This window comes from Pongo abelii, chromosome 13 (assembly GCF_028885655.2).
Source record: "Pongo abelii isolate AG06213 chromosome 13, NHGRI_mPonAbe1-v2.0_pri, whole genome shotgun sequence".
NCBI lineage: Eukaryota > Metazoa > Chordata > Mammalia > Primates > Hominidae > Pongo > Pongo abelii.
Genome location: NC_071998.2, coordinates 37,393,854 through 37,419,171, shown reverse-complemented (window position 1 = coordinate 37,419,171; position 25,318 = coordinate 37,393,854). Strand labels below are relative to the sequence as shown.

At 36.8% G+C, this 25,318-nt stretch overlaps 1 protein-coding gene across 16 annotated transcripts in view; it reads left to right on the top strand.

The window, feature by feature from the left end:
* FOCAD (focadhesin) overlaps window positions 1-25,318 on the top strand; it is a 319,540-nt gene that overhangs the window by 61,989 nt on the left and 232,233 nt on the right. For all 16 annotated transcript variants that reach the window (XM_009244392.4, XM_063714188.1, XM_063714187.1 and 13 more), the window contains 3 exons: window positions 9,113-9,214; window positions 14,561-14,765; window positions 18,176-18,382. In XM_009244392.4, coding sequence (XP_009242667.3) covers window positions 9,113-9,214; window positions 14,561-14,765; window positions 18,176-18,382 — 514 coding nt within the window. The remainder of the gene's footprint in view (window positions 1-9,112; window positions 9,215-14,560; window positions 14,766-18,175; window positions 18,383-25,318) is intronic.

The following is a 25,318-nucleotide window of genomic DNA, read 5'->3' as shown; positions in this document are numbered from 1 at the left end:
ACATGAGAGGAACTAACAGGCGGCAGAGTGGCTGGAGTTTAGTGCTCTAGGGAGGGTGAGGCCAGGTCGTTGGCTCAGGAGAGGTAGGCATGGGCTAGAATATGAAAGGCCATGGCAAAGACTGGGTTTTACTTAGAGAGCAGTGGGAAGTCATTAAAAACGTTTCTTTTTAACTTACTAACTTGAAATAATTTTAAAGTTCCAGAAAATTACAAGAATAGTACCAAAGACTCCCATGTACCATTTCCCCAAATTTATCAGTGTTTTTGCTCTTTGCCATGTTTACAGTATCATTATCTCTGTATAATTAATAAAAACCATGTATGAGTAGATTGCATACATTCAAGAGTGTGTTTTCTAAGAACCAGGATATTCTCTTATATAACCAGAATATAAAATTGAACATTGATATAATACTTTTTATAATAATACAGTCCATATTCCAGTTTTGTCCGTTGTCTCAATAATGTCCTACCTTTTGCCTTCTTACTTTTTAATGTATAGGATCTAGTTTAGGATCACATGTTGCCTTTGGTTGCCATACCTTTTTAACCTTTTAACATCTGGAACTGTTTCTCCTCCTTTCTTTGTTTTTCATGGTGTTGGCATTTTTGAATTCCATGTAAATGATGCTGTGTCCTTCTGAGGATAATCACATCTGGAGATACTAGTGTCCGTCTTGCCCGTCATTGGGGATTTTAATTTTGGCTACACAGTCGAGGTAGTGTGTGGTTTCTGTACTGAATAGTTATCATTTTTTTTTGACTAATAAGCAATCTGTGGGGAATACATTTTGAGACCATGTAAATATTCTGCTCCTCATTAAGCTCAGCACTCCCAACCAATTTTCACTGTGATGACTACAAAATGGTGATTTTCCCAACTCCACCACTCCCTTTATGTTTATTAGTGGCAAAAGAGATAGCTATTTGGTTTAGAGGTGGAAATGACTATTAAGCTATCAATCAAGGATATTAAGGAGATATATCAAATTCTGATTTGGACTTATTTTCTAAGGGAAATCCAAGTTAAATTTTTTTATACGTTAGCAGTATACTTATACTGCTGATAAATGTGCTTTCTAAAATTAAAAATAGTATGTGGCTGAGTTTGAAATATTTTAAATGCCTTTTTGAGATATAATTTGTGTACTATAAAATTCACTCTTAAAGTGTACAAGTCAGTAGATTTTATTATAGTCAGAAAGTTATGTAACCGTAATCACTGTCTAATTCCAGAATATTTTCATCACCCCAAAAAGAAACCTCATACCTGTTATCAGTCATTCCCCAATACTCTCTATTCCCAGCCCCTGGAAAGCACTACTATTTGTGTCTTTGGATTTGCCTTATAAGTGGAACAATACAGTGTGGCTTCTTTCACTTAGCATAATGTTTTCAAGGTTTCATTCATGTTGCAGCATGCATCCATACTTCATTCCTTTTAATCCATTCCATAGATATAAAATTTTATTTATCCTGGAATTTTTTGATGCTAAGACCATTTGCAGTTTTAGTTTTTTTTTTGCCTTTTATATATATTTTAAAGGTAAACTACTTTTTGTAAGTTACTGAAAATGAACTGTAGTCTTTAGTTTAGTTATTGTTTTTCATATCTACATACATTTCATTATTACATTTACTATTTCTTAATGATGTTGCTCATCCTCTAACTCTTAAAAAAATCGACCGTCAGCTGTTATCATATGGTTTTGTTGTCAAAGTGAGCATTTTGCTTTTGGGGGGTTGATTATTTCAATACTTGAATATATTACCTGAAGGGATCTCCTGAGGTGTAAATGTTTGGTTTTACTTAGCATAATGTAAGAACGTATCATATAATTTTTTTATTTTTTATTGGAAATGGTCTTTATAGTTTTTTTGAAAGCAGGAGTTCTAATGAGACTGAGTTGTTGCAACTACCTAAGATATACTTAGGTTTAATTTACTGGTATGTAGCCTTTTTTAGGAGGGTGGTCAGGACCTTCTTTAAGAATTACATAAAAGTTTTGGACTTTCTCCTATTATAGAAAATGTACACATGCATATATACTAAAAATTTTACATATGGTTTCAGAGGGCTTGTAGAAATCATTATAGAAAAATCAGAGAAAGAAGATGGGAAAGGATGTAGTCAGATTCACTCCTGAAAAAGCCCAGCGGAGTTAAGGATAAAGAGGAAGGTAGGGCAGTAATTGAGAAAACATAGCTAGTAATACTTTGCAAGGGCCATCTGTCTCTTTGCAGTTCCATTCTTTCTCTCTAGCTACATGTTTTGCTCCTGTTTTCATTTCCTCTTTTCCTTCTTCTTTTCCACTCAGGAAAGTCTTCGTTCACAATTTATGGGTCTAATCACCTGGGGTTTACACCTAGGATTTATAATCAGACTTTTAAAATAAGCTGCACCCATCATACGTTCTTCCAGTTAGCAGTAGCCACCAGAAAACACTTTATATGTTCCTCTAATTGTAGATGTTTAATTGAAAGATTGGTATTATAATTTGCTGATAAATGTCTTTAAGGCCACAAAAATGTTGTAACTTTTGCCTGTTATCCTAGTTGTTTGTCTCTAGGTGTTTTTTTCCCCCCAGTGATCACAGCACACAACTTAATGAAAGGAAGGTTGTGGATCCCTAAGTACATTTATGTTTCCCCCCAACCAATTACTTTGTACTTAAAATAGTTCCTGACTTCTGACATTGGCAGGCACCATTGCATTAAAACCCTGGCCCTCTAAAAGGGATTCTGGGAAAGGTTCATTGTTGGGGGAGAATCACTGTAATAGGAAGTGCACTTTCAAAGAAAGGAATCTTATACTGTCTCTGCCTTATAGACTCAAAGAAAAGATGTTGTGACTCAAAAATGACAAAATTAAAATTGCTTTGCTCCAAGTCTTTTTCTAGGAGCTTATGTGGGAAGGATAAAGATGCATTTGTCTTAAAATTGTGTTATAGGATATATAGAAATTCACAATTATTGTTTAGTTTTTCTTTTTGAATTGTTATTTCTTTTTTATGGTAATATTCATGGTGGAATCTTCATAATTTTTTATTATGCATCTTTTAACTTAAAATCTGCAGATTAAAAAAATCTCTTTTTAGCTTCTAACCAGCAGTTTCAAATCAAAATTCAGAGCAGGTAGAGAAATGCTTTTAAAATGCATATTTGATGTAGTAAGTGCTATGCTATGCTTCTGAAAGCGCCAGGGCCACAGCTGCATACATGAAAATGCATGGTGACTGCAGGCATTGTTTCCTCACACAGAAAAGGCAATCTGTGTCTGTCGCTGAATTTATGATGTAAATCAAATCATAGCTTTCCTATATTCAGAGATGTAGCAAGAAGGTTGAGGTGACCTAAAGGTTACAAATAACTTTTGCTTTTTGATTTGCCTATCACAGACTATTTTTTTTAACCCCCTCATTTCTATTAGGATTGATGTATTTATACTTGGAAAGGTGAATCCAGTTACATATTTTATCATTGCCTCTGTGCTAGTCTGGGGGAACCATGCATTTATCATTCACTCCTTCCTCACTCCATTCTGTTAGGATGCATGTACTATACTGCTCTGTGCTGTTGATGATATTAATAAAGAGTGGGAACACTGAAGTATTAGGTACCAACTCTGTGTGCTTCCTCTGTGCTTTTTTCTTCTCTGAACAGTGTTGACTTTGGGACAACGTGCTAGAGGGACTGTGATAAATTGGCTTCCCATGATCCAGTTTATTCTGTCATTTGCAACAACATGAATCAACCAGTTTAAGAGTTTAAAAAGGTGATTTGGGGAAAGTGTGTGTGTGATAATTACATTTATTGTAGATAGGCATTTGGCACTGAAAGGGAAACAAAAAGATTAAGAAGACACATACCCAGCTTTCATGCTGCTTATGCTGTAATTTAAGAAACAAACCTATCTTGATGATAATCATAATCGTACCCACTTATGTAGTTCTTCTATTTGCTAGGTATTATGTTAAATGCTTTACTTAAAATAGCAATTAAAATATTTGCAAATCACGAAATGGGGAAGTGCCAAAGAATGTACAACAAATTGGATCATCTATTGCAGAAAAACAACAACAACAAAAAACGCACACAGTAAAGGAGACATTAGAGGCACTACAGACCAATGAAGGGTGACCTGATTGCCTGGTTTGTATTGATCTTGATATTTAGAAATAATATAATTCTCTTTTAAGGAGAAAGCAGAATCTATTGGCTACCTCAGGAGTTAGGAAATTCTGATTTAAAAATTTCTGTGGGCTCTTTCTGGACATAGCACTTCCTTCTGAAATAAAAAAAATATAGGGTGATTTATCTCTGAGCTAAAAATAGAAGTCCTTTTTTTTTGAGGACTTAGATTTTATTAGACATTGGACTTAGAACCATTTAAGCTTGGCGTAGAATTATTAGTAGCTGAGAGCTGCCATCTTTAATACTTTTTGCCTTTGCAGGGTTTGTTTGCATCTGGAGTCCTGAGCAGTACTAAGGTTAGGGTTTTAATGGGTGGCTTAGGTGATACAGTATTCGCTCTGGAAAGTATTTAGTCTGATCGCCTTATTTTATTGGTGAAGAAACTTTCGCCAAGAGACGTTAATTCTCTTGCTTGAGATCACATGATTTGTGGCAGAGCCAGGATGTAAATTTGGAACTTTTGATTCTTTTAATTCAGTTCTTTTCCCTCACAATTTTATCTCACCTCTCCACTTCTATTTTCTTCTGAGATATGGACATAGCTACATAATAGTAAGTGATTATGATAGTGTTCTGTAGCCACTGCATATATTAATTTAAATAATAATAATGATGATAATGTGCAATGTTTGTGTTTATTTTTTCAAAACTTGTATAGCTTATTGTCTGCTACTGTTAGATTTATTTACAAGTGATCGGGCTGATTCATCAGCCCATCTATCCTTTTGAATAAAGTGTTGTTAGGCAACTTAGTATTCATAACTTGAATAGCCAGTTTGGGGATAATTAGAAATTTGAGGCATGACTCAGGTTGTGTTTTGGCGTTCTTCCTACCACATTCTTCCCTTTTTTGATCAATAATGCTTCCAATTTAAAGTTGTTAAAATTTAACTTGACTCAGTTAAATTGTGGATCCTTTCCTTTACCTTGACCTTTCTCAGTTGGATGTACTTGAAAAAATGGAAAGGCTAACAAGCAGTGGGTGAGAGGAAGAAAGTAAAGAAAAATCTTGAGTAATCCATAAATGTAATAATCAACTCTTGAATACAGCAAGACTGAGCTATACTTAGCCTTATGGAATTTTAAATGCTTTAATTATAATTTTTTAAATAGGAAAATAACTTCATTTTCTGTCATACCCAAATTAGCATGAATATTCTTTAATGCCTTTTATTCTGTGTTTTCCGAAGGAGTAATTTTACATTTGTTTTCCATTTTAAGGCTTCTAGTTTCTACTGTGTTCTATTACTCTTGTGCATCCAGTTTGATAACTATATTTCCATAAGAAAATCACAACTTTGATCATGATCGATTAACTACTTTTTGTTCAGTGTTAGGAAAGGTGAAACTGGAAGCATAGTCTTTTTTTTTAACAATTTGGGACTGGTGCAGTTCTTTCTTCGGTGATGTGCCTTCCATAGTGCTTGCCATTTACTCAATGCAGTGATTCTTGACCAGGAGCAATTTTGTCCTCCAGGGGATATTTGGCAATGTCTGGAGACAATTTTGATTGTCATGACTAGGAGAAATCCTACTTGTATCTAGTGGGTGGAGGCCAGGGATGCTGCCAAACATTCCATTGTGCATAGGACAACCCACACAATAAAGAGTTATGTGGCCCAAAATGTCAGTAGTGCTAAGACTGAGAAACTCTCATGCATGGGCAGTTGTGCAATGAAGTTTATTGAATTAAAAAATACATCCATTCTATTACGTGAGCCTAAGACTTTATGGTTTATTTTATATATGTATTACATACCAATTTGATGACTCTTAAGGGAGAATTTAGCTCTTTGCTTCATTATGATTAAAGTATTAAAATTGTGGCAATTATAATTGATTATAGGTTTGTATACTTAGTTGAAATAGTATGTTAGTAATCAAATGCTGATCAACAGGAAGATTCAGTGTTCTCCTCTTATACTTCCCTTTTCCCTCAAGCTTTTCAGCTTCTTAGAATCAATATTGTATATCATTACCTGCAATATTGCCACTCAGATCTGACATAATCAATTATTTGGAAAACTTAATTATCCATATGTCTAAATCAGTAATTAATCTTTATGATCCCTATCCTACTATATTCTACTTAATCTCATTTTTTGAATTTAGGTCTGAGATACTAAATAAAATCTGCTGAATCCAATAGCTAGCAAAACAGGCCTTCAGCATCATGCAACAAAGCTGGAGTGGCTCCCTCGGTATGCATAAATGTAAATTAGAATTGTTTGCCATATATACATCACTTTTAATCTCATTTTATACTATTTTTTATTTCTGTTGACCTGATTCAATTTGGACAAAACTGAGTATTTTAAAAAGGAGATAGATTCTTAGCAGTTTTTTTGGTGGGGTGTGAAGGATGGAAGGGAGATGACTTATAAAGGAAGAATATTGAAAAGCACTTCAGTACCTTATGACCACACAAAAACTGTGTGATAATTTGTTGAGTTTTCTTTTTAAATATTTATAAGTGCCACCATTATCTGGAAGATTAATGGATGATTATATCTGATACTCTTTATAGCAATCTGGTTCTTATCAGAAGAACCCAAAGCTGCTGAAATAATTGTAGGTACTGTTTCTGCTGTTTCTTCCTTTTTATGTAGTGAGTGTTTTTTTGTTTGTTTGTTTGTTCGTTTGTTTTTGGTAGAGACTGGGTCCTACTATGTTGCTCAGGCTGATGTCAAATCCCTGGCCTCCAGCAATTCTCCAGCCTTGGCCTCCCAAAGTGCTGGGATTACACGTGTGAATTACTGCTACTGGCCTGTTTTGTGGTTTTAATTGAACACGACCTGCTGAACTTTCAATCTAAGAATTTCATCTGATATTACATACCTGAGAGGCTTTTAGAATTTGTAATATTTTTCTTAGTATTTGTGGCAACCAAAGTGGAAGCAAATTCTAGGTAGGTTTAACTGCCAAAGGGTTTGGAATTGGGAAACATGAATGATTTTGATATGATTTCTGAGTTTTGGCATAAAAAGTTGCTTGGAGTGATCCCTTAGCAATGGTAGCATTCCCATCAGTCAGAAATAGCCTGTGCTTTAGCAAGCAGGAGGCTGCCAGCATGTGAAGTTAGTTAGTACATGATAGGTTAGGTGAGGTTAAGAAGAAGTAGATAGTGTTATACCCAGAAACTGTGTGGTAGTGTCAGAGAGGTGTTTCACATGTGTTTCAACGTGATAGATCTACTGTACTCTTCTGTTTTTAAAAGAGAAAAAAAAAAATAGTACATTTCCCACCCCCAACACCCCTGCAGTAGTTTTTACTTGTAGCAGTTCTGAATCCTGGTAACATATTAAAATTACCTGTAGAGTTTTAAAAAATTGCTAAGGGACAAACTTCATTCCTAGCAATCTAAGATAACAGACCTGGGCATTAGTATTAAGAGCTCTACAGCTAATCTAACTTGCAACCAAGATTAGGAACCACTGCTTTATAGCAGTGCATCAGAATTTCCTGCAGGGCTATTTATTACGCCCGGGCTAGGGCTTGAGAATTTGCATTTCTAACAAGTTCCCAGTTGATCTTACTAGTAAGGCATCACATTTTGAGAATCACCACGAAGGCAATCTTAAAAAATCATTTGAGTGTAACTGATGGTCTGATTGTTACTCTTTTTTGAAAAATCATTGCTGGAGATATATAGTTGGGTTAAAATTAAAGAATAGCATTATGTATGTGGTTCCTTCTATGCTAAAAAGATTGATATTTCTGTATTGTTTGCATGTTTTTACAATGAGCGTTTTAATTTTTTTTTTTTTTTTTTTTTTTGAGACAGAGTTTTGCTCTTGTTGCCCAGGCTGGAGTGCAATAGCATGGTATCAGTTCACCACAACCTCCACCTCCCAGGTTTAAGCGATTCTCCTTCCTCAGCCTCCTGAGTAGCTGGGATTACAGGCATGTGCCACCATGCCCAGCTAATTTTGTATTTTTAGTAGAGACAGGGTTTCTCCTTGTTGGTCAGGCTGGTCTCGAACTCCCAACCTCAGGTGATCCACCCGTCTCGGCCTCCCAAAGTGCTGGGATTACAGGCGTGAGCCACCGCGTCCAGCCTTAAATCTTATTTAAATATTTTCTTGGAGGAAAAAGCCACATAAATAATAGCTAAAAATTGTATAGTACTTAATAGTTTAAAAAGCTGACCAATTTACAGTTATTAGTAGAGGAGCTTTTTTGAACTATTTAAAATAACTCATGGTTGTGCTTTTTTTTTTTTTTTTGGGTTAAACCCCATTCTTTGAGAATCTTTCAAATTTCAGATTTTATGTTTTATATAGTCTCTTTAGGTATCTTAATAGAAGTAGCTCAAATAAAAGGATTCATCTGCATTCAACAGAAATTTTATGCATCTTCAGTTTGGATAGTTGTTAAGATGGAAGGAATATTTCCTTTTTTCTATTCTTAAATATGCTGGGGAAATGCAGAACCATACAATGGGAATAATGAAGTACGTGGAAACAGAGAGGGAGAGACAGAGCTTATGGGTTGGGGTAAGGTTGGAGGAAATGGAACTTTCCAGGCTTGGAAAGAGAGTAGCAGTAGCAGGAGGAGGAGGTGACTTGTAACCTTTAGGAATGAAGGATCAAGAGGATGGATATGAGAGAGCTGCTGGATTCAGGAGCTTGGCCAAAGTCACAGAGCTGTTAAATGGAAGAGTCCATTCCCAAATTTGGATCTCTGAGGCTCCTGAGTCCATTTTGTTTTCTGAAAAAACATTAGGTAAAGGCAGAGGGGAGAGTCAGTTCTGATGAACAAACTCTGCAACAAATGGAGCAAGTGATCATTTTGTGACAATTATGAATTGTGAAAAAAGTCTCTAGATGGTATTGGCTTCTTTGCTGCTATATTTGGATATTGAAAATGTGTAGTCCTGAATGACAGGTTCCCATGTGACTTTATGTGTCTTTCAGAAATCATCCTCATCCTTTGATCACTGTGCTTGAACACAGACCTGATTGTTGGCCAGTGTTTTTGCAGCAGCTGACAGCATTTTTCCAGCAGTGCCCTGAAAGGTAATGTAAAATAAAAATGTAAAATAAAGTGAGGGAGACAGAATGGTATATGCTAATTTTAGAGCTAGGTTTTTTTTGTTTTGTTTTGTTTCTTTTTAGCTGCTTTGATCTATAATGTTTTCTCCTGAAGAACCATCCTAGAGCAGGTTATAGTTTTCTATTTTCTTTTAAAGAGTAAAAGGAAAAAATCTACCAGATTTATTGGTTGTTGAAATATTGAATATGAGAAAAGCTATTGTTAAAGAAGTTAAGCGTTGGTAAGTGGTTAGGAAAGTTGGCTAGAAAAATTCAGTAAGCTACTACACAATACATATAGGAGATAAGTTCTTCCCCCTGGAAATTGGCTAATGAGTTTGTCTCTCCATTAGAAAACTGCCATTTGAGATAAAGTATTACTGCCAAGTGGGATCAGATAGCCACCATATGTGCAGTTAGTGTACTTTCACCAAGGTCTCTTGATGGCTCTCAAAGCTACTCCCCTTTCTTCTGTCCTTACTACCATGACGCTGGTTCAGGGCCTCAATATCTCTTGCTGTGGCTCTTGCCACCTGTTCCTAACTGGTGTCTCTGCCTCCAGTCTTGTCCTGCTCAAATCCATTCTCTAAACGTCCCTCAGAAGGATATATCAAGAGAGCAGATCTTACAGTATCACTCCTGTGCTTAAGTCGCTGTGGCTGTGGTTTTCAAACTGCACTTGCAGTGCATGGGCTAAGCATGGAACATGTTCCCACCCCTTCAGCTCTGTTTTCATAGCACTTAACTTGTTGATATCTTATGGAAGCTTTCTATGGGAAAACAAAAAGGATTGGTTTCTGAAACAGTTTGAAATTCCCTGGACTATAGGATAAAATCTAATATGTCATAGTAGGCTTAGTATATGATGCAGTTCCAATCTATCTCACCAGCTTTATCTTTTCTTATCTTCATCTCACAGTTTATGCTTTAGCAGTACACTGACTTGCCTTGTGTTCCACACAGGAAGCAGTGCTGTTTCCTTCTCTCCATGTTTTTACTTACTGGTATCTACTGTACTCTCTTGAATCTTACCCCACTCTCTTTCTGATACATTTCTTTACTTGAAATCTTTGTTTAGGCATTTTTTTTGCCCTAGGTTCTTTTCTTACTAGAAGCTGTATTAGGCGTGTCTTTTGCATGGTTACATAATACCTTGCAGTTGCGACATTATCATAATTACTCTCCTGTATTAACTGTGAAACCTTCTTGAGGGCAGGGACTGTGTTTCATTATTCTTTGTATTAATGATGCTTGGCACATTTCTAGGTGCTTTATAAATGTTGAATTTCTTTAAATGAGGTTGCATTGAACGGAGATTGTACCACTGCACTTCAGCCTGGGTGACAGGTTGTTAATTTAATAAGAATATGAGTAGCGATTCACAACTATGGGAAGAAAGCTAAATGTTGTAAGGATAGCTAGCTATTTATGTTCATTTTAATATTATGTATATGTCCTAAAATGACAGTATATCTTCATGCTAGATTTTTTGGGGGGAGCATTGTAATAATTATTATTTTTAAGAGATGGGAGTCTGCTGTGTTGCCCAGGCTGGACATGAACTCCTGGGCTCAAGTGATCCTCCTTTCTCAGCCTTCTGAGTAGCTGGGACTATAGGCATGCACCTCTGCACGCAGTATTTGGGTATTATTTTATAATTAAGTTCTGCATTCATTTATTGAAGGCCTATGACTTTAACCTTTCAGGAACTGAGAATTTGAGAATAGTGCAAATTGATAATATCATGGATTTTAGGCTGGGTTACTTTAAGGTTATCTAGTCTAACATAATTTTTCAGATGAGAGAACTGAGGAGAGCAACACTAAATGACTTGCTGAAGGTTTCTTGGCTAGCTAGTGGTGGAGTTGGGCCTAAAGCCTCCATTATTTTTATTTTTATTTTTTTTTTGTGACAGAGTCTTACTCTGTTGCTCAGGCTGGAGTGCAGTGGCGCAATCTTGGCTCAGTGCAACCTCTGTCTCCCGGGTTCACGCCATTCTCCTGCCTCAGCCTCCTGAGTAGCTGGGACTACAGGTGCCCACCACCATGCCTGGCTAATTTTTTGTATTTTTAGTAGAGACGAGGTTTCACTGTGTTAGCCAGGATGGTCTCAATATCCTGACCTCGTGATCCACCCGCCTCGGACTGCTAAATTGCTGGGATTATAGGTGTGAGCCACCATGCTTGGCCCAAACCTCCATTTTTTTACTCTCTCTCTAGGTCTGTTTTTTTTTAGTACTTCTCCCTTAGTGGTGAACTTAAATATAAAAGACTTGTGTATAGGTACATACACAATTGGTTACATTTTAAAACATTTTAAATCACTTTGGGATTTCAGATTGTCTGTTTTTTTAATATTCATTTTTTCCTAAGCCCTGGTAATTTCTTACTCCACTGAAGTGATGATTAATCATCAGATACCACATGCAGAATCTAAAATCAGAACAGATTAAGCCAAGGGGATTTTTAAATAGTATATTGTCCTTAAGGAAGTTCAACGTTTGCTCCTGATGTCAAATCATAATGGCATCTTGGAAATGTATTTCTATATATGAACCTTACATTTCACCTTCAGCATTTCAAAGTAGAAGAAAACCGATAAGCTATCCATGGATGCTGTTGACACCCGGATAGTATTTATTCTTTGGGGAATACATTATTAAAGAGAGATGGAGAAGGAAGTTTCTTAAATCTCTTTTCTGGAAACTTTCACTTTGTATTTTATACATACATTATCTGATTCCTTCATCTATCTTTTTTTAGTTTCCTAAAGTAGAAGGTGTGATAAAGATATATGTTTCAGTAATAATTATGAAGTGAAAAGTCCTTTTGATTTTTATAGATTGGATAAGTATTTGAGCTTATGATAAAAAAATTTCTTTGGACAGTGAGCTCTATGAGAGCAGGAACTTAATCTATTTTTATTTCTTGCTTTGTTTCCATCACGTAGATGAGTGAGGTATACTGTAGGTGGTCAGTAAATTTTACCAAGTGAATAAATTAATGAATGAATGAAATTTAATTGGCTTGGTAACTTTTACATTTTTATTAATGTTAATGGCATTTTGAAATCACATTGCTATGAAATGTATGGTATTATAAGACTATGTTGTCAAGCGTTATTTATTTTATTATAATTCTAAAAAATTCCCTTTTATTTTAGATTCAGGGGTATATGTGCAGATCTGTTGGAAGGGTATATTGTGTAGTGCTGAGGTTTGGCCTTTTATTGATTCTGTCACCCAGTAGTGAACAAAGTACCTAACCGGAAAATTTTCAGCCCTTTTCCCCCCTCCTTCCCATCCTCCTTTTGGAGTCCCAAGTGTCTGTTGTTCCCATCTTTATGTCTGTGTAAACCCAAGGTTTGGCTCCCACTCTTAAATGAGAACAGTCAAGCATAATTTAAATACCATTTCTTCCATGAAGTAATTGCACTTTATACCTTTCTTTTGGCAGTTGTCACTTTCTATCATCTAGTTCAGGATCATAACTGATTGTCAGACCGTATGCTTCTTGAGGATAGATAATTCTTATCTCATCTTTGTATCTTATCTAATCATTCCTTATATATAATGTGAAAAACATTAGAAAATAATGTCATGACATTTAATTGCATGCTAATTATAAAACTACTCTGTAACTTAGTGTAACTGAATTAATTAAATGATTGAGCATCTCTTTGAAGGCCTAGTATGTACAGTTATTGGTGATAATAGCAGTAAACAGAAATCCGTGGCCTCATTTGGTTTATAGTCTGTCAGGGGATACAGATATTAAGTGTGTGATAATAACAGCCTGTAGTCTCAGCTACTTGGGAGACTGAGGCAGGAGGATTTCTTGAGCCTAGGAATTCAAGGCTAGAGTGCACTATTATTGTGCCTGTGAATAGCCATTGCACTCTAGCCTGGGCAATGTAGCAAGACCTTGTCCCTTAAAAAAATGTAATGACAATAAATGCATTGTATCTTAGAAGCACATCTGTTGTGATCTGATCAAGGTGAAGTGTCAAGGAAGGACCTGAGAAAGTCATTTTAAAGCAGATAACTGAGGGATGATAGAAGCTAGGTAGCAGAAGGAATAGGAAGGGTAGAAGGGGAGAATATTACAGGTAGAGGGAATAGCAAGTGAGAAGAAAGCCCAGATGGCTTGATAAAGACCTGAAAGGAGTTTAGTGTGGTTTAGTGGTGAATGAAGAGCAAGAAATGAAGCTGGAAAGATAAACAGAGGCCAAATGATGGAGGGTGTGTGTGAATTGGGCTGGATACTGTTTAGGCTAGTTAATGACATGACCATATTTTTATTTTTGATGATCATTCCGGTATTTTAGTGAATTTGGACTAGGAGTTTTCAGGATATAATGAAATCTAAATAGATACAAAAGATTTTTAGGGTGGGAAGTGCTTAAGAAGACCTTGACAAATTACTTCACCTCTCTCTCCTTCAGTTTCTTTATCCGTGTTATGAGGATAATATTATTTTTTATTTCATAGGGTTGTGGTGAGGATTAAATGGATTTAAAGACATAACATGCAGTAACTTGAACACTGTAAGGGTTAACAGGTTAACAAGTAAATGTTAACTGTCATCATAATCATCTTGGGATGTTTTTCTGGATTTGTTTTATGTAGATCCTCACCTGTAGAGTTTTTCCAAAAATGCATGTTTGTGTCATACTGCTGGAGAGGTGATCCTGACATCTGTAATTCTAGAAAGGTTGTCAGGTGATTCTTTTTATTAAGATGGAGTCTCACTCTGTTGCCAGGCTGGAGTGCAGTGGAGCAATCTTGGCTCACTGCAACCTCTGCCTCCTGGGTTCAAGCGATTCTCCTGCCTCAGCCTCCTGAGTAGCTGGGACTACAGGTGCGTGCCACCATGCCCAGCTAATTTTTGTATTTTTAGTAGAGACAGGGTTTCACCATGTTGGCCAGGATGGTCTCTATCTCTTGACCTCGTGATCTGCCCGCCTCGGCTTCCCAAAGTGCTGGGATTTTTACAGACGTGAGCCTCCGTGCCCAGCCCAGATGATTCTTGTGTTCACTAAACACTGATTTTGGAGATGTAGTTGCTATTCTAATGTGCAAATAGAGACTCTCTTCTTCCTGGGCATCTAGCTTACAGTCTCCAGGTGTTGAATAATTTTCCTCAGTGTACAAAGAACTGTTTGGCATAGATGTAGGCAGGTCATAGCGGAATAGAAGAATCATAAAAAGAAGTTACACTTGATGATATGGTAGTTTATGTTATGTCATGAACTATAAGTTGATATTTGCCACTTACCTGCTTGATAGTGTGTTTAACTCAATAACTGGCTAATGCATTTCATGTCTTATAGGTCAGAAGTTTCATGCATTCAAATAATGGCACCATTTCTGTGGTATCTGTATTGTGAACCATCTCAGTTACAAGAATATGCTAAACTCCGACTAGCCCTGCTGAAAGTCTTACTTCAACCCCAGGTTCTTTGTGACAAGGATCAACCATCAATACTGCAACAGCAGATACTTCAACTGTGTTGTGACATAGTTCCATGTTTGCAGGTAAGGTCTTCGTCCTTCTCCACAAATATAGCATCAGCATCAGTAAGTGTTGTTATTGTCATAGACAAAGTAGTTCTAGAACATAAGTGATTTGGCAAACTCAGACATGATCCTCGCTCTAGAAATGCTTACAATCTTTTGGGGAAGATGAAAGAAGCAAAACCTAGATTTAATATGAATACGCTATATTCGATGTTAACTAAATACACAGAAATTATAAATCAACATAGTCCATTTTGGGAATAGCAAGCATGAAAACTTTCCTTTGTTTAAGAAACAGTTATCAGGTAAAAGATTTTGAGTTGAGTTTCTTCTGTGTAGACATTGGGACAGTAACAAGGAAAAAAAAGACCTCTGTGCACATTGAAAAAAAAAAAAAAAAAAAAGATGTGTCTCAGGGCATAAATAGCTCTGAGGATGCAAAGCCTGGCCAGCTGAGTGCCCCCTAGATTCCAGCTTCCACATGTCCCCTTACAACATATGCAGCAGCTCTCAGGGATCCTGCTCTTGAGAAGCACACATGTAGTAAATGAGTTAGGACAAGTACTGTACATATATTCTTATAATTCAAAGTAGAAAGATGAAAGGTGGTTAACAGAGGTATGGATAAAACACGGACACAGTTCAGGGGAAAGAGAAATTTGAGTCATTGTCTCTATAACTGCATATGAATAAAAAAATCCAGTTGCCCAGGTGTTGTGATTTTAGTGTAGTGATTCATTTATCAGTCCATCTCTTCCCATCATCTAGGTTTGCTATTTGCCTGGAATCTGAGCACCATGCTGCTTAGCTGGTGGAGGGAATCTGTGAACATATTTCAAAGCGATCACTTGAAGTCACACATGACCTGCTTTAAGTTTGTGTTAGCAGGGAGTGACTTGAGTAAATCTTTCTTCTGCGACTCATAGATAGGCTTTCCTGTAATCAAGGCAGAGAAAATTTAATTAAAATGAATTCTCCTGTGGCTTTTCCAAAGCTTTTGTTTTGTGCGGGCAATAAAGCAATGTATAGGCAGAACATCTTGAACTAGGGTACATTTTTCACATCATGGCTGCGTTACCCTGTTCTGTGCTCCTTGGCAAAGGTTTGTCTTCATCTTATGAACCTGTGTTGACAAGCTTAAATGCTTTTAGAAATGAGCTCAGTGGAATATTTCTGGGAATTGTGGCTTTTTAACCTAACAGTTATGTGAGAAAAAAGGGGATACATCATTTGGAAGTACTGGAACTAGTGACATTAGCATACTTAATCAGTTTAACAAATCAGCTTTATTAGAATGAAGCATGTGAGGGTTGGACGTGGTCTTAGAGACTATATAATCCATTTCCCACCCAATACAGATGTTTCTTTTTTTTTTTCTATTTTTTTTCTTTTATTATTATTATTATTATTATACTTTAGGTTTTATGGTACATGTGCCCAATGTGCAGGTAAGTTACATATGTATACATGTGCCATGCTGGTGCGCTGCACCCACCAACTCGTCATCTAGCATTAGGTATATCTCCCAATGCTATCCCTCCCCCCTCCTCCCACCCCACAACAGTCCCCGAAGTGTGATGTTCCCCTTCCTGTGTCCATGTACATCTCTGAAACATGACTATCTCATGGCTAATTGAATATTTTAGTGATAGAGGAAGCATACTGTTTTGCAAGGCAACCATTTTTTTTAGCAAGTACTTTTTGACCTTCATTTTTCGAATTCATTCATTTCCATTCTTCTCAGAACAAAATGAAATAAGCTTTTAAAAAAACCCCATCTGTATCCTATCTTGTCTTGTTTTTCTCCCTTTCCTTCCCGTTTTTCCTTCCTTCCTTTCCTCCTCACCTCCCTCCCTTCCTTATTTTTTTCTTCACTTTCTTAATCTCTCCATTGCAAATGGTTTCCCAACTTTTCTCTGTTTTGTTTTGCCAGGAATTTTCTAGTTTATTGGTGCTCAAAATATGTTACTATGAAATGATCTTCTTAGAGCTGACTACAATGCTGTTGATGTGGCCTTACTTATACTGAGCACTAAGACAGAATCACATTTAAATTTTAAAAAACAAGTTTTAGAAATAACCATGCAACCTTGTTGACCAATGATGAAAGAATGGTCAGTGAAACTCCTTTTTCTATTTCTTCTCCTTCCAGTTGCTCTTTCATTTTATAGATGTAGAATCATCCTTTTCATTTTAATTGTGACTCTTGTCACCTCACATATTACCTATTGTATTATTAAATAATATATTTCTACATAAAGACAGAATGTTACTTCAAAATTATGCTTGTTTAGAACTTTGATAATGTTAAAGATTAGAGAGCCTTTAATGCTAGCTTGCTGAGATTGTCTTTTGAACTTTTTTTTGTTATGGAAAATTAGAAATGTACACATAAATGCACTCAAGGAAATATATTGTCAAGTAAACATTAGGCTTTATTTTAAATCTGTCTCTTCTCTGTGGCCTTTTGACTTTCCTACTGTATGTTTGCAAGAGAGCAAAATAATTTATACCAGACTGTTTATGTTTATTTTTTATAACAATGTTTTCTGCTATTTCTTCTGTTTGATCTTTTAATATCTTTTTTCTCTTGTTTGCTAGCAACTAATTTTTCTCTCTGTGTATAACTAATAGTCATTTGGGTTATTATGGTGATAACCACTGGTAAAAGGTACAGCCGGTCAACCGTAGGCTTTCTTCTTGATGAATTTAACAGACACAGGCTCCTGATTGAAGCAGATGGTCCGTTGTTTGTAATCTCTGGGAAGTGCCAGTGTGTCTGTGAGCAGGACCATATCCTTAATACCAACTCCAGAATTTTGATCAGAACAGCTGGGTTTCAATTGCATTGGGATTTTCAAGAGCACCCAAGTCCTTCCTATCTAATACATTAGCCTGTTGAGAAGACACTCTACCATTTGAATATGGTCTTTTACTATATCTGCCAAGTGTGGAAATGATACTCTCAGTTAAGGCTGCCTGAGCAAGTATCTTGCAGATAAAGGGCTTAGTACCATGTTAGAATAACATGGTGAACCTTTACTATCAGGTATCTATGTTGGAATTGTAGAAATGAGAGTTCATTTGGAGAATTCAAAACTAAACTTAATTTCCCTCGACATGTTGTCATTGTCATGTAACTTGTTTTAAGACATCTGCACTCAGAGAAGCTAGGAAAATAAAGGAAAAGAAATTTGTGCCAGCCAGCAATAACAAAAACAGTAGCAAATTGGATTTTGGTTAGTAACCAAAGGATAAGGTGCAGTTGTATAGTTAATCCTTCATTGAGTTCTGTAACTCTTTTTCATCTCCTTTAAGTCTTTATAAGTTTAGAGAAAAAATTATATTGTTGAAAGCTTTTTGTGTACCTTAAAATTATCTTTTGGTTTGTGTATTTTTTAATATCATATAATGACTTTTTTAAACAGATAAAAGATTTGATACAGACAACAGAAGCGATGATGTTTATTGAGGAAATATATTTAAGCCTTTTGCGTCATCCTGTTTTCTGGAAAATTCAGCTTACCCAGATGACTCTTCAGCTGCTGTGTGTCGGTGAAGTCAGCTTAAAGATAACTGGTGAATGTTCATCTTCAATTCACCTCTTAGAGCACAGTGTTGAACTTCTGAAGGAGGTAAGGATAGTAGTATATTATACTGTTCATGCGTTGCTATAAAGAAATACCTGAGACTTGGCAATTTATAAAGAAAAGAGATTTAATTGGCTAACAGTTTGGCAGGCTGTACAGGATGCATGGTGCTGGCATCTGCTTAGCTTCTGGGGAGGCCTCAGGAAACTTACAATCATGGTGGAAGGTGAAGCAGGAGCTAGCACTTCACATGGCTGGTGCAGGAGTGAGAGAGAGGAGTGGCGAGAGACTACACACTTTTAAACAACCAGATCTCAATCATTATCATAAGAACAGCACCAGGAGGATTGTGCTAAACCATTCATGAGGAACACCTTTGTGATCCAGTCACCTGCACCAGACCCCACTTCTAACATTGGGGATTACAATTCGACATGAGATTTGGGCAGGGCCATAGTTCCAAACCATATCAGATAGACGTTTTATTGTGTCAGTTATCACTCAAGTGAGTCTTTCAATAACTGGGTGGATCTGCTCATTTAGTTTGCATATCAGAGGCATTTTGATCTAATACCATTAGAGCATATTGCTATTGCAATACTAGTAATATCATTTATTAGAAAAAGAAATCATTAAAATACTCTTTAGATCATCAATTAAAGATCACCACTGTGACTTTTTTTTTCATTTATTCATGCAGAACACAAGTATTGAACATTTACTATATGCCAGGCTTTATAGAATACATAGATGAAAAGGTAAATTCTATGACCTCAAGAGACTTACAGACATGCAAATAACTAAATTATAGTACAATAAGAGAAAGGATTTTGTGGGAGTATATTTAAAGTGTAATGGGAGAACAAGGTTCAGGAGGTAGGGCATGAGTTGAGATTTGAAGACTGAATGGAATGTGCCTGGTACAAGGGCCTGGGAAGGGCATTCCAGCTGTAGAACAGCACGTGCCCAAATAAAGAAACATGAAAGAGTAGTCAGGCTTGGCTTATTCAAAAAAACAAGAGGATGTTGGGTATTGTTGAAGGATTAAGCTGTGGCAAATAGGGCTGGGCCTGTCTTCCATGCCACACAAATGAGTTTACATTTTATCCTCTAGGCAATGACATGCTGTTTGAGACCTTTCAGCAGATCTCATTTTTTAATGTGTGGAAGATCTTTCTCATAGGAGGATGGAGGAGGGTTTGGGACCGCACACCACTAATAGGGTAGGAAGTGAGGAGGATGTCTTAGGCAGGCTACCACAGACTGGGTGGCTTAACCAACAAAAATGTATTTATTGGTCGGGTGCAGTGGCTCTCACCTGTAATCCCAGCACTTTGGGAGGCTGAGGCAGGCAGATTATTTGAGGTCAGGAGTTCGAGAGCAGCCTGACCAACATGGTGAAACTTCGCCTCTACTAAAAATACAAAAAATTAGCTGGGTGTGGTGGTACATGCCTATAATCTACTCGTGATGCTGAGGCAGGAGAATTGCTTGAACCCTGGAGGCAGAGGTTGCAGTGAGCCGAGATTGCGCCACTGCACTCCAGCCTGGGCGACACAGCAGGACTTTGTCTCAAAATACATAAATAAACAAATAAAATTATTTCTCAGAGTTCTGAAGGCTGGAGAGTCCAAGCACAGGGTGCTGGCTGATTCTGTTCTTGATGAGGACTCTTCCTGGCTTGCAGCTGGCTTTCCTCGCATGATAGGGAGAATATGAGCTCTATGGTGTCTTATGAGGACACTATCCAGATTGGATTAGGGCCCCACCCTGATGACCTCACTTGACCTTAATTACTTCCTTACTCCAAATACAGTCACTTGAGGGTTAGGGCTTTAACGAATACATTTTGAGAGGACACAGTTCAGCCCATAGTCAGGGCCTAATGAGGGAAATGGAAGTGGGAAAAGGGAGACATAGAAGACAGAATCAATAGGGCTTTATGACTGATTAGATGGTCAAGGAGAAGGGTCCTTGATAGAATCTCAGCTTTCTGTTTTGGGCTCCTAGATGATGCTGTTCACTTTGAGAAATGGTAGCTGATGTTGGAGGGAAGATGATTAATTTGATTTCAGATATGCTTGACTTGAGGTATGTATGGATCATAGATAGTTGGATATATGGTTTTGAAATTTAGGCTAGAAGTCTAGGCTAAAGGTGTATATTTGTAGACATTAACTTTGGGGTGGGGATTTTAAACACGGGACTGGATGACAGGGCTTGTGGTGGAACTCTAGGGTGTTTGTGGTTGTTATTTGGAATTTACTGATAAAGAGGAGTCTGAGAAAATATGTCTAGAAGGATCATATATAACCAGCAGAGACAGATGACAAGAAAATCAAGGGAAGGAATATCTCAATAAGAGGGAGTGGTCAGCAGTGTCATGTGTCATGGAGCGATGGTGTAAAAGTAAGGGATGGAGAGTATTCTCAGGATATAGCATATAAAAGCTTATTGTTAACATTAGAGGGAGCAGTTTCAGCAGGGTGGTGGTGGTGGTGGTGGTGGTGGTGGGGAAATTGGAATTAAGGGAGTGTGAATGGCAGGTGAGGAAATGAGAGAGTAAATGTAGATTTTGATGGAAGATGGGAGCCCAGGAAGACTCAAGTATTATAAGTCATTTGTCAATTTGCCAATCTTATGATTAGAATGATTTTATATATACTGGGACTCTAAATAACATATTTTCTATTATACAGTTACATATGTATCTTATATATAGTAGATATATATATGTATAATATATCAGGTATAATTATATTTTACAGATATAATTATGTTATATATCATATAGATAGTATATAAATGCATATAGATAGATGTTTTATAGATAAATATTATACAGAAAGATATTTTATAGATCAGTATTATGTAGATAAATTGCCAGTTCTGTTAACTGTAAATGTAATAGTCATGGGTAAACCCCATATTTTTCCTGGGTACTTTTAGTAGATTCATGTGAGTAGCAATTATAATTTCATAGAGTTTAGTCCTTTTTAGTATAATTCTCTGACCATTTTATTGTGTATTTTCCCCCCACCTTTAGCATATGTTTATTAAGCAGATGCCTATGGCAAACGCTTTGCTATGGCAATTAGTTGAAAGCAGACAAGGTTCATGAAGCTCATGTTTTAGTCAAATGGTTCAAACTAGTGTGCATAAAAATCACTAGGCAGAGTTTGTTAAAAATGCACATGCCTGGGCCTTATCCTTAATGATATTGAATTAGCAGGTCTGAGTGCGGCCCAAGTATTCTCTATTTTAGAGTAGCACCCACAGGTGATTTTTATCATTTATTTTGCACATAAGGCAAATAGTACATAGATCAAAATATAGAACTTTGAACCCATCACACAGATCAAGAAATAGAAGTTTCTAGCCACCACAGAAGTTCTCCACAAGCCCAGTCCTAATCATAACCTCCTTTTTCCCCTGACTATTCTGACTTCTATAGTAACTACTTTCTTACATTTCTTTATAGTTTTGTCATCTCAGTGTGTATCTCTAATCACCGTAATATGTTTTCGGGTATGTGTGTGTGTGTGTGAGAATTTTTAAGTGTCTTTCCAATTAAAGGTCATCCCCTTTCGTTTCCTCCCCCACTTTTCTTCCCTGCAGTTTGTGTACTGAATAACCTGGCTTGTGTGAGCTGGAGAGTTTCCTATCTTCTGGATTTTGCTGATTGCATCCATATAGTGCCCTTTAATACAGTGGTCCCCAACGCCTGGGCCACAGACTGGTATTGGTTCCTTACTTGTTAGGAACTGGGCCACACACAGGAGGTGAGCAGCCCAGTGAGCCAGCATTACTGCCTAAACTCCATCTCCTATCAGATCAGCCAATGCATTAGATTCTCACAGGAGCATGAACCCTATTGTGAACTGTGCATGCGAGGGATCTAGGTTGTGTGCTCCTTATAAGAATCTAAATAATGCCTGATGATCTGAGGTGGTACAGTTTCATCCCGAAACCATTCCCTGCCCCAGGTGTGTGGAAAAATTGTCTTCCATGAAACCAGCCCCTGGTGCAAAAAAGGCTGGGGACCACTGCTTTATGTGTTTCTCTGTTCAAAGGTAGTTAGCTCTAAAGGTTTGACTGGATTCAGGATATTTTGTTTTTTGTTTCCAAGACTACAGGGGGTGGTGTGTTCTGTCATCAAGAGGCACAATGTGTGTTGCTTTTCTTTTTATGATGTTAGTAGTTGTTGGTATGCAATGCCTATTTCTATTAATTCATTAGGAGTTGCAGAGTGGTAATGTTCTAATCCTATCATTCCTTCTTCATTTATTAGCTGGAATAATTCCATAAAAAGAATCCCCCTCCCCCAATAACCTACTAGTTGGTTATCCAGTGGTAAAGGAAAGTTAGGATAAATGCTTTACTCTTTTGCCTTTTTCTTTATTTACTAACTTTAAAAAGTATTATGAATTCATGAATTTAAACATATTTGATGCACTTCAGTCTATCACAGATATTATCCATATTGAATTTTAAATTGTCTTATTTTGGCCACTGGGAATCTATTAATAAGTGGCTCTTGAATCTAATTTTTAAAAATGTTTTTGATTATAATGTAGAGTCACAGGATACTAATGTCATTTAGAAGAATGAAAAGATTTTTGGTGAGGGAAGGTCCTATTTATGTCTCTCATTTGCCCAATGTTTTAACAGTTTTAGAAGGAAATAACAATTAGTAGAACTGTTGAAATATTTGTATAATGAAGTTTTCTGTCCCCCAGCCCCATCTTAGTGTTCCTGAAGTTAAAGAAGTAAGCCTAGGAAAATTAATTTGTGAACATATGCTATAGGTCTATATGTACTACAATTTGAAATAGAATGAAGTGGAATGAAGCAGTCTTGTGTATTTTGACACCATACCTACATTTCTGTATCACTGGGTTTATCAGCTGGATGTTTTGTTCAAATATTATATTAACTTTTTCCTACTCTGTTCTCTTTCTACTCTTATATCAGAGTTGTATCATTGTACATTGAAAATGGATTTATTTCTTAGGCTGCATTAGTTTTTGTGGACTTGGTCTTAGTCGAGCCATTTTTAGCCTGATTAGAATAATCATAACTTAAGGTCCTTTCCATTTCAAGCAAAATAAATATACCCTGACCAGCAAAATTAGGCAAAAATGATGCTCATTGGGAGGAGATTGGGTACCTCTCAAAGTGAAGAATGAGTGAAACATTTCAGCATTGGGAAGGGTCGGAAACTTGTGATTTCCAAGACACTACTAGCTGATGACTCAGTTCCAACCAACTTTCTTCACTGTGTGTCTCAGTTTAAGTTTTCAGATTTTGTAGGAAAAATGATCTGTTTGGCCCATCTTGGCTTGATCAAGCTCTGGCCAGGGGAACAGAGTACGTAGCAAAGTTATGGCACTGGAGGATTGTGTGGGTTGGGCCACCATCTTTGTTTTGTCTGCTACCTTCTCATACCTTGTTTTCTCTTTAAAAATACTTTTCCATGACTATGCTGTAAAGTCCTTGAGAAAAGGGACTATTTTGTCCACAGTGGCATTCGTAGACCCAGCATATGTGCTTAGTGCCTGGTGCATAGGTGGTGTTTAGTGCTATTTTTGTTTGACTTGAGGACAAAAAGTATGGACTCCAGGTTGTTTTCTGTTACTGGGACTCCTCCAACATCTGTGGCTGAGTATAAAGGCATTTACTCATTTTTTGTATTTTATTTCATTTTTTAAAATTTCCTTGTTTTATTTTATATATTTTATTTCCTTATTTATTGTATTGTATTTTATTTATTTATTTTATTTTCGGGCTCTGAGTTAGCCTGAGTTTCCCTAACGGCAAAAGTAGAGCCTGGGTTTCCACAAAAGCAAAGGCTTATATGACTGGAGTTCATCTGACAATGTGATCCCAGCAAGCAGTCGGAGAGGGACAAGAGGAGTGAAGTATGGAAGGTGGGAGAGGCAATACAGGCATCATCAAGTAGGCTACTGCTACGAGCAACTAGTTGCTTGATACCACAGAATCTTCTGAGAAGCCTTATGAAAGAAGGATCTGGAATTAATGGGAAAGCATTTATCTATGGGGTATTATTGCCGATTTGTCAGCTTTGGCTTATGGGGCTTTAACTTCCTTGTACTTCTAGAGTGCGCTATTCTGGGGCAGGAAGCAAGAGGTGCATGGTGGGGCCTTAGGGGAGAACCATTAGGTTGCACCTGTGCAGAGCCAGTTACCACAGCAGTAGCTGTAGCATTTGAAGTGTGCAAAGGGGATGTCTGACACAGGGTTTTATTAAAAGATCTTATTAAATGGTACTATCCTTTGGTGTCCATTAAAAATCAATCAATCAAAAAACTTGTAACCACTAGACTTGTAAGCAGTTTAAGATTTATGTGGTCTAATCCTCCACCATTGACTTTTCCTTATTTTTGATCTTGAATCTCCACCTCTTTTCCATTCACCCTCTATTCTGAACAGGCCAGTCTCACCCTTCCTGGAGAAGGCCATTTTCGTTTTTGCCTTCATACTTGTAAGTTCCATCCACTTAAAAATATTTCTGTTCCATTTCAGAACTCTAAAAAGCTACTTTATGGCCCTTGCAGTAATAGCTTATGTGAAAAAGGCTTTCCAATAATAGCATTACTATACAGCAGTGCTTTTCTTTGTTGTTTATCCTCTTGGAATCTAGTGAATCTGAGGTTTAAGTGATCTTGTTGGTTTTCCTTTTGTTTTTTATGGACATGCAGAAATTGAAATGAAATTGAGGAAGATCTAGCAAAGAATGGTATGATAGTATATACTGTAAGTGTGTTGGTTTCAAAATGCATGTATTATCCTCAAATAGATAAGAGTTGCTTCATTGTTCTCGACTGTATTTCAAAACAATGAACACATATATTCCTAAAATACATAGATTGGAATATATCCCATTTTTAAAAATTCACAAATTTTTTTCTTTTGTTGTTTTTTTTTCAAAAGTCCATAAACAAGCACATGAGGGGATTT